Source organism: Canis aureus, chromosome 32 (assembly GCF_053574225.1).
Source record: "Canis aureus isolate CA01 chromosome 32, VMU_Caureus_v.1.0, whole genome shotgun sequence".
In the NCBI taxonomy this organism is placed as follows: Eukaryota; Metazoa; Chordata; class Mammalia; order Carnivora; family Canidae; genus Canis; species Canis aureus.
The window spans coordinates 31,451,143-31,464,065 of record NC_135642.1 but is presented as its reverse complement, the minus strand read 5'-3'; the positions used below and the strand labels follow the sequence as shown (position 1 = coordinate 31,464,065).

The window sequence follows — 12,923 nt, the reverse complement described above, 5'->3', positions numbered from 1 at the left end:
CTGAAGTCTGTCCCTTAGGCTGATGCTCAAGGTTGAGTGAATAGGTCTTTTTCACAGACTGAGGGTATGTTTCAGTATGCTGTCTTTGCACTAAGAACTGTCTTTTTTATTGTTATGGTCCTGTGGAGCTCTGGAACACCAACCCTCTTGACTAGCAGGACCAGGAGATTGAAGGGTATTGACTTTGTGGATTGCACATGCCTCCTGCCTTTAGGAAGACACCTGTTGAGTGTAGGGGGCAGAGCACGCTCACTGGCTTCAGGAAGGCTCTGGGAAAATGTCTTAACTGCCTGTGTCCATGGGCTTCAGTGCCTTGTGTGCAGTGTACTAACTTTAGGCTGGGAGTGGAAAAATGCCAGGAGCACTCCCCATCTCTCTAGCCATGGGTGTATTGCAACTGCTTGCATTTGCAAAATTTAGCTAGGAAGTGGGAGAATTCCTCTCTGGGCCAGCCAGGTTGCTAGGGAGCACTGCAATTGCCAGTGTACTCCGGGCTCAGCAACTGTCGTGACTGCTCCCCCACTCATCCCAGCAAGGCTCTGGGAGGGTGCTGTGTCTGAGCTCTCTTGTCTATGCTAGCAGGCTATATGGTGAGTGCAACAGTGGTATCTGCTAGCATGTCAGTCTCCCAGGTTTATTTCAGATGTCTTCTCCTTCTACCAGTGCCCCCAGATCAGCAAGTGAATTTCCCTCACATATAGTCTAGGTGCTTTTCAAACTGCTGTTTTTCCCCTGGATCTTGGGGCAAGCCCTTTAAGAGGGGAATGTTTGTTTTAGCACTTTGGGACCCCTGGAGTTCAGCCCTATTGCTCTTCCAAGCCAGACATTCTAGGGGCTCCTCGCTGTGGTACAAATCCCAGGGCACGGGTACCCCATGAGGACCACCAACTCCTCACTTCTCCCTGAGAAGAACCTGTCTGGTGAGATCCTTCTCTTTTGTGTGACGAAGAGAGAAGGATCTCTGGGGGTAAGCTTTTTTGGGAGACCATGTCTGTCTCTTCCTCTCCAACTCATCTCATTGTGGTCCTTTTATCTTTTGTTTTGAAGAGCAGTTTATCAGGATTCATGTCTTTCTCAGGGAAAAATGACCCATATGTAGTAGTATATTTAGTGTGTACATTGGAGGCAAATTCAGCATCTTCTTATGCCACCGTCTTGGACCCCTCTCCATTATTTAACTTTTTTTTTTAAAGGTTTTATTTATTTGACAGAAAGAGAGCATGTGAGAGCACAAGCAGGGTTAGCAGCAGAGGGAGAGGGAGAAGTAGGCTTCCCACTGAGCAGGGAGCCCAAGATGTAGGACTCAGGACCCCGGGATCATGACCCGAGCCCAACGCAGATGCTCAACTGACTGAGCCACCCAAGCACTTCCATACTTAACTTTAAATTTGCTATATGTACGCAATAGCAGAGATCTATGTGTAAGTTATATATTAGCATATTATATCTCATTCTATATGTTATATACCCATACTTTTAGGGATATCTAAGTACCTCTATAGCATTGAGGGAAAAGCTTATTTTTTATATTGAAGATAGCCTTTTTATTTCATTGGTGGTATTATTTTTAAAAATGTAGAATTTTTGTTTTTTTCTGAGTTTGTCACTTTTTTTAGATCTGATTTCTTTGATTATTATCTTTCACTATGATTTATAAAGTAGATGAAACTAATACTGACTTATAAATCACATTTTTTCTCCAAACATTTTATTATCTTAGAAAAATTTAAAAATGAAATAAGTAGTGAAATAATTGTGTAGTGAATATATAATTTTTCAGTCATTGTGTTAAGGTTATTCTTTCTTTTATGTCTTATAAATAGAAATTTATTTTCTCTATTAAAATTTACATTTTAAAATGAAGAATCTTTGTCTTTTAATGATATTTTACAGGTTAATCTGAATCAAGAAGATCTTAATCTTTTATTTAGAATACTAGCAGAAAATCTCGGTGAGGCTCCTGAAGACATAAATAAAATGAAACCAGGAGTACAAAAGACAGGTGAGAGACTGACAGTAGGTGGCATAATACACATATCCACTTATTTTATAATTTAGTAGGGGCGACAGACTATAAAATTAACAAATATATATTTATAAATTGTGATTTGTGTTCCCATGAAATCAAAGATGTTATTTGTTGAATAAATATCAAATAAAACTGTAGTAAGGGCTGATGGACTCTTAGTTATGTCAACAGTCAGTTACAGGTTCAGAACTTTTTCTAAGTTGCATAAGTTAGGAGAACCATAAAGAAGCTTTTTAAATCTGGTGGATTCTTGAAATAATTATTGAATTTGCATGTATACAAATGAAAGTATTCAAAGTTGGCAGTAAGCTATGGTAACATACTTAATCTGATTTCTAAATTAGGTTTTGTAGTAAAATATCCTTAAGAGTTGAAACATTTGATAAATTACGCCTTAGCAAAGAAAATACTGAAAAATTGTCCTGCCATAAAAATTCAGAGAATTTAAATTATTAGTTGCAATGGCTTTTTAATTTAAAGGCAAAGTAACTACCAGACTTAATTTTATAAACTGTTTTCTATATATATATTATATGCACAGACATATATAATCATATTTTCAAAAAAATGGTACTATCCTATAAATGTGTGTGTGTGTGTATTTCTGCACTTTGCTTTTTTCATTTAAATAACAGTTTATTTTGGTGTTCATTCTCTATAAATATACTATGTACAGATCTGTCTATTCTTTCTAATGGCTACCTGATATTAAATTGTCTTGAAGTATTATAATTTATTTAGCAAGTCTGTGTTCATTGACATTCCAGATGGTTTTAAAAGTCTTTTACCACATTGCCTGAATATCCTTGTCCATACAGTTTTATAAGTGCATGATATCTGTGGGGGAATACTAGAGCTATTTGATTGAAGGGTATTATTAACTTAATATATGTTAAGTTAATGAATTTAATTAATTTAATTGAACATTTTTGGCACATCTTACCAATTGCTTCCCTTAGAATGTGTACTATTTTTGCACTCCCACCAGTTCATCTTTCTGTATTAAAATTTTTGCTAAATAAATGCTAAGTGAAAAATGGTATCTTACTGTATTTTTATTATTTAAAAAACCTTTTTTAAAAACTCTTATTACGAAGCACAAATAGTAAAAAACACAAATCTTAAGTGTACAATTCAGTGAATTTTTATGTATAGCTATACCATGTAGCTGTTAATCACCATGGTTAATATATAAAACATTTTCAGCTTGTCCCAGAAGGCCTCTTCTTCTTTTTTTTTTTTTTTTCAGAAGGCCTTTTCTGTGCCTCTTCCTAATCAGTACCAAACACCCACCCTACCCTTCAATCCACCAGAATTAATGGTCTTCCTAATTTTTAATACCACGGGTAGATCAGTTTTGCCCATTCTTGAATTTTACAAAAATGGAGTCATACAGAATTTATTCTTTGGTTTTCCTTTTTTTTTTCCAGTCATTATTTCGTTTGTGCAATTCCTCCATGTTGTTTATGTGTAGCAGTAGTTCTTTTAATCCTGCTCATATTCATCATGTGAATGCATTAATATTATTTTATCAATTCTACCTTTGATAGAAAGCATTTGGACTGTTTCCATTTTTTGACTGTCTTGAATAAAGTTGCTATGAATATGAACATGTCTTTTGTTACACATATATACTGTCTTCTTTTGGTTGTATAGGTAGGCCTTACATGTTAGGCTCATACACCAAACGATTTTCTGAATGATTATACCAATTGTACCAATTTACCAGCAATGTATGAGAGTTGTTTCACATTTTCTCTCTTTTTAAAATAAGGTTTTATTTATTTATTCATAAGAGACATAGAGAGAGTCAGAGACAGGCAGAGGGAGAAGTAGGTTCTTTGTCATCTAGCCCGTTGTGGGACTCGATCCCAGGACCTGGGACCATGCCCCGAACCAAAGGCAGAAATTCAACCTCTAAGCTACCCGGGCATCCCATTGTTTCATGTTATCACTAGTCCTTGGTATTGTCAATATTTTTAAATTTAGCTATCCTTTCTGATACACAGTGGGATTTCTATGGTTCTTATTTTTTCCCTGATTATTAATGAAACTGAAACCTTTTCATATGACCATTTGGATCATACTCATTACTGACCATTTGGATATCTTTTTTTATGACATGACTACTCAAGTCTATTGACTATTATTTTCATTGAGTTTTCTTTCTTAGTGATATATTGGAGTTCTTCATTCATTCTGTATATGAGCCCTTCTTGGTTTAGTGTGTTACATGTCTATGTGCTGATATTGGCATAGAAATATCCTATCCCTATCTGTGATTTGCTTTTCATTCTTTTAATGGCTCTTTTATCAATAGAATTAGTTAATTGTAATGAATTTCAATTTATCATTTTTGAAAGTGATTAATGCTTTTTATTTCTTATTAAATAACTCCTTACCTATTTCAGGAATTATTTTGTAAAAGCAAAATATTTGCTAGAGTTATTTCCCCTGGATCACGCTTTGGAACAGTACTGGAATAAGGTGATAGCTAAGAAACCTCACCCTATGTATTTCTTTATCAGAGTTAATAATTGACAACAGTGGTTTTCCATATGGTTTTCTGGTATGGTTTATGGTATAATATTCTTGTGTTAGTGATCATAGATAACATTCACTGCAATAGTATTGATAACTAATGTAATGAAATTGAGGGTTAGTTGGCAGTACAGGCTGTCATGGGACTGATGAGTTTGGACTCTATTATTTGCTATCTCTGTGATGTTGGGCAACATCCTGACTGTCTGAACCTCAATTTGCTCATCTGAAATGAAGATAGTAAAGTTTCTATCTTGAAGGGTTGATATAAGGATGAAATGAGACAATCCATATATAGCATAGTGACTAGCACAGAAGTAAGCACTGGGCATATGATAACTATTATTAGTTTTGTGTATTACAATTTACAAAGCAATTTTATTGCATTTCAGGGTATGTGAATTTCAGCACAGTATCAGTTTCATACAGCTTTACTTTTGCTTTTTTGTATGGCATGAGAGGTTGTAAGCATCCCTCCCATTTTATTTCTTTTCTAGCCTTAACTCTTGTTATCCTCCTCATGATTTAATCATAGCAAACTCTGTTCTGTTTCCAAAACCTATCATGATGTGCTATGATTTTCCAAAATATCTTATTCTTGGATGTCTTCTCTGTATGAGGAGGTCCTTAAGCTCTACCTGAATGATAACTCTCTTATTAAACCTTTCTTGACCTCCCCATAACCATTTTATGTTCTGTATTTTCTACAGTTTTCTATAGTCTATTAACATTTGTCCATTTAATGTGACCAGGTGTAGTCTGCATCTTCTCTTTGTATTTTAAATGTTTATATCTCTTCTATTAAACCATAAGCTTTCTAAGGGCTGGAGCTACGTGTTACTAATTTGTGGATTTTCAGAGTTTACACAGGTCCAGAATACTCATACATGTCCTCAATGAGTATTTGTGGAAAAAAAATGTGTGGATGGAAATGAAAGAATTTCTTTTTAACATCTTTAGGTGAAATTAAAGGACCGCTTGAAATTTCTACAGCAAAACAAGATGTACATGCTTCCCATGGTACTTCAACAGCTGGAGTGGAAGAAATGAGATCTGTAGACATTATTAATGTGCTGCTGAATTTTGAAATCAAAGAGGTATATAATTGTCATCTATTTCTGTAAAGTGAATAAATAATAGATATTTGAAATCACCTCTCCTAAAATTTGTGGATTATTGATATGTATGAAAAAAAATCTCAATGTAGGCTATTTATAATTTGTATGTAGCAATACAATTTGTAGTAAATTTGAGAGTTTATGAAAGATGAGTTATATTTGGGGTATATACTATTTCATAGAGAACATGGTAACTTGTCCTGTAACATGCTTTTCAGATGATTTTAGGGATGTAGCTTGCTTTGGATTTCATATTAGAAAGTTAGGAAAGGGAAGTAGTGACAGAAATCCTTTGTAAATTTTAGAAACCCTTATTAGAATAAAACATGTAAAAATATGTCTATATTTTTAAAATGTTATATTATCATATATAATATACATGCAAATATATATGATATATTTGGCACATCTCTTTTCCGTTAAGAAATATGTTCTAGGGATCCCTGGGTGGCGCAGCGGTTTGGCGCCTGCCTTTGGCCCAGGGCGTGATCCTGGAGACCCGGGATCGAATCCCACGTCGGGCTCCCGGTGCATGGAGCCTGCTTCTCCCTCTGCCTGTGTCTCTGCCTCTCTCTCTGTGTGTGACTATCATGAATAAATAAATAAAATCTTTAAAAAAAAAAAAAAAAGAAATATGTTCTATTACCACTATCTGCTTTCCGTCTGCAGAGTCTTGAGGAAAGAGTAAGTGGATTTTCCTTGTCTGTATTTGCACATTCAAATATCCATTGCATGTGCTAAGTGCTGAGGATAGAGTTAAAAGGCAGAAACTCTGGGGATCCCTGGGTGGCGCAGCGGTTTGGCGCCTGCCTTTGGCCCAGGGCGCGATCCTGGAGACCCGGGATCGAATCCCACGTTGGGCTCCCGGTGCATGGAGCCTGCTTCTCCCTCTGCCTGTGTCTCTGCGCCTCTCTCTCTCTCTGTGACTATCATAAATAAATAAAAAATTAAAAAAAAAAAAAAGGCAGAAACTCTGAACAAGAAAACAATTAAAATTTTTGTAAGTGCTCCCATTACAAAAGTGTCTGAGGACATTGTGGCTATAATAGTAAGCAGGGGGCATCTAAGCAGGATGAGAGTGTCAGGGAACATTTTTTGGAGGAAGTGACATTTGAGATGAGCTTTTAAGGAATATAAGTAGAGTCTGAGAAAAGGAGATCAGGAAAGGAGCTGGGTGAGTAGATGAGAAAATGTAGTAGACCCAGGGACTTGCAAGAACTTTCTTGCAAAATCCCTTCATCATTATATATATATATATATTTAAAAAATATATATATATATATATATTTTAAAGATTTCATTTATTTATTCATGAGAGACACAGTGAGAGAGAGAGGGAAAGAGGCAGGCAGAGACACAGGCAGAGGGAGAAGCAGGCTCCATGCAGGAAGCCCGATGCGGGACTCGATCCCAGGTCCCCAGGATCAGGCCCTGGACTTAAGGTGGCGCTAAACTGCTAAGCCACCCTGGCTGCCCTCCCTTCATGATTATAGTAGAGATCATGTTCTTCCTCTAAGTTAAAAATAATAAACTTTAAAACAAGTGAGTTCTACTTTTCTTATCTGAAATATATGCTTTTCAACTAATTTCTTTCACCTTAACACTTTAATGTTTTTGTGGTTAATATTAGAGTTATTGCAGATAAGCTTTAATAATTGAAACAATGATAGATGAATCATTCTATTTGCAAATGAGCTTCATTAACAAGTATGCATAGAAAACCCATAAGCTGTTTTTAATGTCATTTATAATAAATACTATTATAGTTCCATTCCCTGAGGACATGGAAAGCAGGGGAGGCAAATTTGCATTCCCCCAAGCCAGTATGTGACACTATCTTAAGACATTTTTGGTTGTCACCATCTGAGGAGAGGGAACTGCTGACAACCAGTGTGAGAGACCACTGTTACCACTAAACATCTTAAAATGCACAGATCTACTCCCTCACTACAAAAAATTATCCAGTCCAAAATGTCAATGGTATCAAGCTTGAGAAAGCTTGCCTTAGGATTAGTATAAAAATTGACCATTTATCAAATAGATTTCCAGATGAAAGGCCATCCATCAGACTAGAACTTCTGAGAATTAGGCAGAACTACTTTCTTTGTTTTTTTAAATCTTACATTAAGGATCACTAGAATACACTGGCAGTGTTTCAGAAGTCCCAACAAGTAAGTGTATTTTCCAAAGTAAATAACACTAGGCAATTTTCTAGGCACAAATAGTAGTACACATCTTTACATTATGTGAATTTTTTTTATTATATCAGTCTGAATGGCTATGAAATTGTTGACTTACCTTCATGATATATTAGTGGAATTGTATGTGATAATACTGGGGCCTTTTCTAGGTTGTGATTACTTTGATGAAAAAAGCAGAAAAGAAAGGAAGGCCTTTACATGAACTGAATGTCCTGCAGCTTGGAATGGAAGCTAAAGTTAAACCCTATGACCTGACTGCTAAAGCTTATTTAAAAAAAATTAGTATGCGATGCTTTGAGTTCAGTGGTAAGTGTGAAGTATAGTCTGTGTAAATTATTCATGTTAGAGACATGGTCTATACCTTTTTGTCAGTAGTAAGTACATTTATTAATGTTACCATAATTATTTAGTTAATTAAATTTCTTATGTTGATAAAAAGGAATTTGATATTTAAAAATTTATTTTCTATATAGTTACCATAAAGTAAGAATATATCTGAATACACTTTTTATTGTGTATCAAGCCAACTTTTAAAATTGTTATGGATGTTTAAAGTTATAGGAACTCTAGGGGCTAACTTTAAAGCAAACATCTTGAGAATAATCCTTAGTTTATTTTATAGCTTTTTTCTTCAATATATTCTTTCTGATTTGTTCAAATGAATAATACCAGTAGTGTAAATATTAACAAAAGTTATAATTGACTGGTACTGGGTTTTTTTCAAAAATTTTTATGGAGTTTTTTTTTTTCAAAGCCACTTTTATTGAGGTATGATATATAAGCCTTAAAATTCTGTTTAAAAATACATTTGAAATGTCTGAAAGACTTACTGGAGTGGCCCTGTGTTTTTTATTTTTAGACTCTGTAGGAGAGCCGCTTCACATTATTAACTCTTCTAATGTAACTGAGGAGCCGCTGCTAAAAATGTCACTGACAAAGGTACCTGGTTTCCTTCTAGGATTCTTTAATATTTGAATATATGAAGTTGTGTAATTCTCCCATATTTCATATTTCAATTTTCCTCCCTATAATTTTTCATTCTAAAGCTCATTGATTACAGTGAATTAGCAAGCATCCAACAATAATCTTTTGAACTAACCCTTATATTGAATAAGTGAGTATGTACAAAGTTTTGTGGTAATCTGAAGCAAATTTATCATAATCTATATATGCTGGCATTTTCCCTTACCTTTAGCATTTATTCCTACATAGGATAAAGAATTTTAGTTTTTGCTTCTATAGAGTGTGAAAATGCTTCAGGATTTTTGGCACATGCCTCTTTGCCATTAAGAAATATGTTTTTAGTGTTTTCATATCATCCTTGAAAAGTAGAGCATGTGTATGTACATATAGATGTGTGTGTATATATGTAGGCACATGTGTATATATCTATATAAGTATATATTTGTATATATATTTTTTCAATGTGTGAGTTCTTAGTTATTTTCAACCCCATGGTTTAATCTTCCACTATTTCTAGGCAGACAGTGATGGACCAGAATTTACAACCATTCATGACAATACCAAACAGAGACTGAAGGTAAGTATTTTCTAATTCACCATAAGGCAGTATCATAGTGGAGTTAATGAGTAGAGGTAAGTATTTTCTAATTCACTATAAGGCACTGTTAATGATTACATCTAGCTTTGTAGCCATCTTTCCATGCACCCTCACCAACAATTAATATACTTTTAAAGGGAATTTTATACATGATTGTTTGGCCTAGTATTGATGGTAGCATTAAACATTTGAATTACATATTGGCTTTAGGGTTAGAATAAAATTAAGGACAAGGCTAAAAGTATGGCTCAGTACAGATATAGTTTACGATATATTTGAGTTTATATAGTCTGTCCTGGATGCATCTGAAATGTTATTGATCTAAGGCCCTATATTACTTACTGTATCTTTCCTTAAAACCCACCAGTTAAGGTCTGAATAACAGTTGAGCATGAGTGGGGGCAGACTGTCAGTTTATTGTCTGATTGACATTAACCAGTGATTAATAGTGAGTTCTTTCTTAAAAAAAAAAAAACCTTAATTGATATTTTCGTAAATGAACTGTTCTTCAACATATACAAATAAGTATATGTCACCATATAACATAAAAATGTCACCATATCTGAAATCTGCCTCTCTAATTGTTTATTATCTTAGGTTTCATTTTCATCCTTAGACTTAGTACTTCATTTGGAAGCTTTACTATCCTTCATGGATTTCTTATCATCTGCTGTTCCATCTTCTGAACCTTCCTCTTTGGAAAAGGAATCATCTGAGCTGAAACCACTTGTGGGGGAGTCCAGAAATATCGTTGTCAAAGCTGGTATTAACTTTTGAGTCATGGTCTAATACTTTCTGTCTGAATTTTTAATAATCATATGATAACTTATATTTTCAAGCTAAGACAAATATTTAGCATCTTAATATTATAGCTGCTCTGACAGATTGAATTTCAAAAGTAAGCAAATTTTACCTCTGCGGTAGGGACAGGATAATTTTGTGAGAGATTTAAAAGAAATTTTAATATTAATCATCTATTTGTATTTTATTTCACTGTCTATCCTTTACATAAAATAAAGTTGTACGTAGGTACTTTGTATTGATGTCTCTGCAGCCTTCACTTCAGTGCAAGTGAGAACAGAAGAAATTAAAATATGAATACAGTCATGCATAGTACAAAGGCCCATTTCTGTCAGTCACATAAGTGTTTTGTAGGGCACAAAAGGAAGAAGAATATCATGGAAGAGACAGACTCATTTTAGTTTCTTTTTTTTTTTTTTTTTTTTTTACAATCATTTTAGTTTCTAACCAAAATTGAGTTTAAATCACATAAAGTTATGGGCATATGTTCCTTAAGCATATGGCTTGTGCTATGAGTTAGATATGATGTTATCCTGAGTGAACATGCACCTGTTTTCAAGCCATATATCATCTAAATTATTTTTCTTTCATATGACGTGATTTGAATATCTAAAACTAGTAATTTAATTTTTAGACCCTTACGTATTTTGAGTGACATCTGTATTACTGACATCTTTAAAGCATAAAGCTTTAGTAATATTAAATCTGATGTAAGGATGAGAATTTTTTAACAAGGTGTCAGAGCAATACTTTTGCTATAAACTAAAGAGTTTTATTGTTGTGTACTTGTTATATTAATATCTGTGGAAATACTTCTTTATATAACATACATATATACATACATGTGCACATACAATTGGATAAATTAAAGAGCAATGTTTAAGTTCACAATAAACTACAAAAGTTATTAATCCAGAGAAACAGTCTTCCAATTGTGCTCTCTAGTTGATTTTAATGGTTTGATTATAGTTTTTATGGTTTGATTTATATCTTAGGGGAAAAAAATCGCTGTTATCACCTTAGTGATTAAGGACTGATGTCCTGTGCTTTTTTACAGTATTATAGGAAAAGGAATGTTTCCCTCATCAAGACATATCTCTAGAAAAATATATCCTGAATTTATCAATCAAGACCTGGACCAAAGTTAGATTAATGGAATCCATTTGATCGTGATTCTTATAGACAATACACATACTTTTTTTTGTATTTTTTAATCTTTAGCTCTTTATATTTATGCCTCATAGACCTAAACCTTTTTTCCCAGAAGAAAAATTATAGGAAAGTTTCCATCTAGCAAATTGTAATTTCAAGGTTCTATTAAAGGTTGCTTTTATTCTTAAGTTGGAGGGGAATAGACTCGTTTCTGATTGGCATTTTAAAATTGAGTAAAATCCATATTAATTTTATGTTATCTTAACGGAAGTCTTTTTGATTCTTCATAGTTCAAAATGTACTTTTTGTGAATTTTACATTATTTAGTCTGTTATACCATCTTTGCACTTTGCTAATCTCAAGGTTTCTGTTATTTTTCAGTATCTAGCAGTACTTCTCAAGATGATGTGTTTGATTTAAAGGTCATAGCTGAATTAAATGCATTTAATGTCTTTGTCTGTGATCAGAAGTGTAACATTGCAGATATTAGAATACGTGGTAAGTAATGATTTCCTTGGCATAGGTATTTCTGTTTCTTTACATAGACCTCAAGGAAGAGTGAGCTTGTGTATGTTAGGTTTCATATGAGTCATCATTTTGTTTACTTATATTGAAGACTTGCAGAAACTTTTCAAAGATGTACTTTGAAATGTTGGACATGGATTTGTTAGGATTCACAGCTGACATGAAACATTTCTTACATATTTTTCAAATTTTAGAATAAATCTAAGGCTTCATTGCTTATGTTCCTTTTATATTTTCAGAATAATATAACCTTAATTTAAACTGATAAATTAATATCACAACTCCTCACTAAATAAAGAAAATGTTACTATCTTTATTTCCCTTGTCTTTTGTACATATAGAATCAAAATAGAAGTACCTAAAGGAAATTTTGTAAGCATTACCTACCCATCATCAGCTTGATGAAAGAATAGGTTCATATTATACCATGGGTTCTTGAACCAGACTGCCAAGATTCAAGTTTTGGCTCTAACACTTATTAGCTGACCTTGAGAAAATTAATTAACTTTTCTGTATCTTAGTTCCCCTTCTGTAAAATGGAGATAATTATAATAATTATTATGGGATTGTTGTGATAGTTATAATAATTATTTTTAGGATTATATACACATTTACATATACTTAGAAAAAGAGATTGGTACATAGTAAGCACTTGAAAAAAAGGTTAAAAAGTAAGTATTATTAACAGTTATTACTAAGTATCTCTTTCATGGATGGCATAGTAATAGGTTGAACTTATTACTGGGTCTTAGCTATAGGCATTCTCTTTTACTAAGGAGTGGTTTTAAAAATCATTATGCTTTTAGAAATTATGGGAATAACCAAAATTTTTTGGAGGGAAAGATTATATTTTAGATACACTTTATTGTAGAATGAATATTTATTCATCAAATTATATTCATTTATGCTTAGTTATCAGAGCATTAGTTTTCATAATAAGTGCTTGTTAAGAAATACTGTGTGTCTTCCTCTGTGACTACTTGTGATCTTGCTAG

At 33.5% G+C, this 12,923-nt stretch overlaps 1 protein-coding gene across 5 annotated transcripts in view; it reads left to right on the top strand.

Moving 5' to 3' along the window:
- The window catches only part of VPS13C (vacuolar protein sorting 13 homolog C), a 170,645-nt gene that overhangs the window by 82,677 nt on the left and 75,045 nt on the right, over positions 1 to 12,923 (top strand). For all 5 annotated transcript variants that reach the window (XR_013370400.1, XR_013370399.1, XM_077881332.1 and 2 more), the window contains 7 exons: positions 1,894 to 2,002; positions 5,531 to 5,667; positions 8,039 to 8,195; positions 8,749 to 8,828; positions 9,370 to 9,429; positions 10,048 to 10,213; positions 11,785 to 11,901. Coding sequence is in view for 3 of the 5 variants with exons in the window: in XM_077881332.1 (XP_077737458.1) it covers positions 1,894 to 2,002; positions 5,531 to 5,667; positions 8,039 to 8,195; positions 8,749 to 8,828; positions 9,370 to 9,429; positions 10,048 to 10,213; positions 11,785 to 11,901 (826 nt within the window). In the remaining 2 variants the exon portion in view is untranslated. The remainder of the gene's footprint in view (positions 1 to 1,893; positions 2,003 to 5,530; positions 5,668 to 8,038; positions 8,196 to 8,748; positions 8,829 to 9,369; positions 9,430 to 10,047; positions 10,214 to 11,784; positions 11,902 to 12,923) is intronic.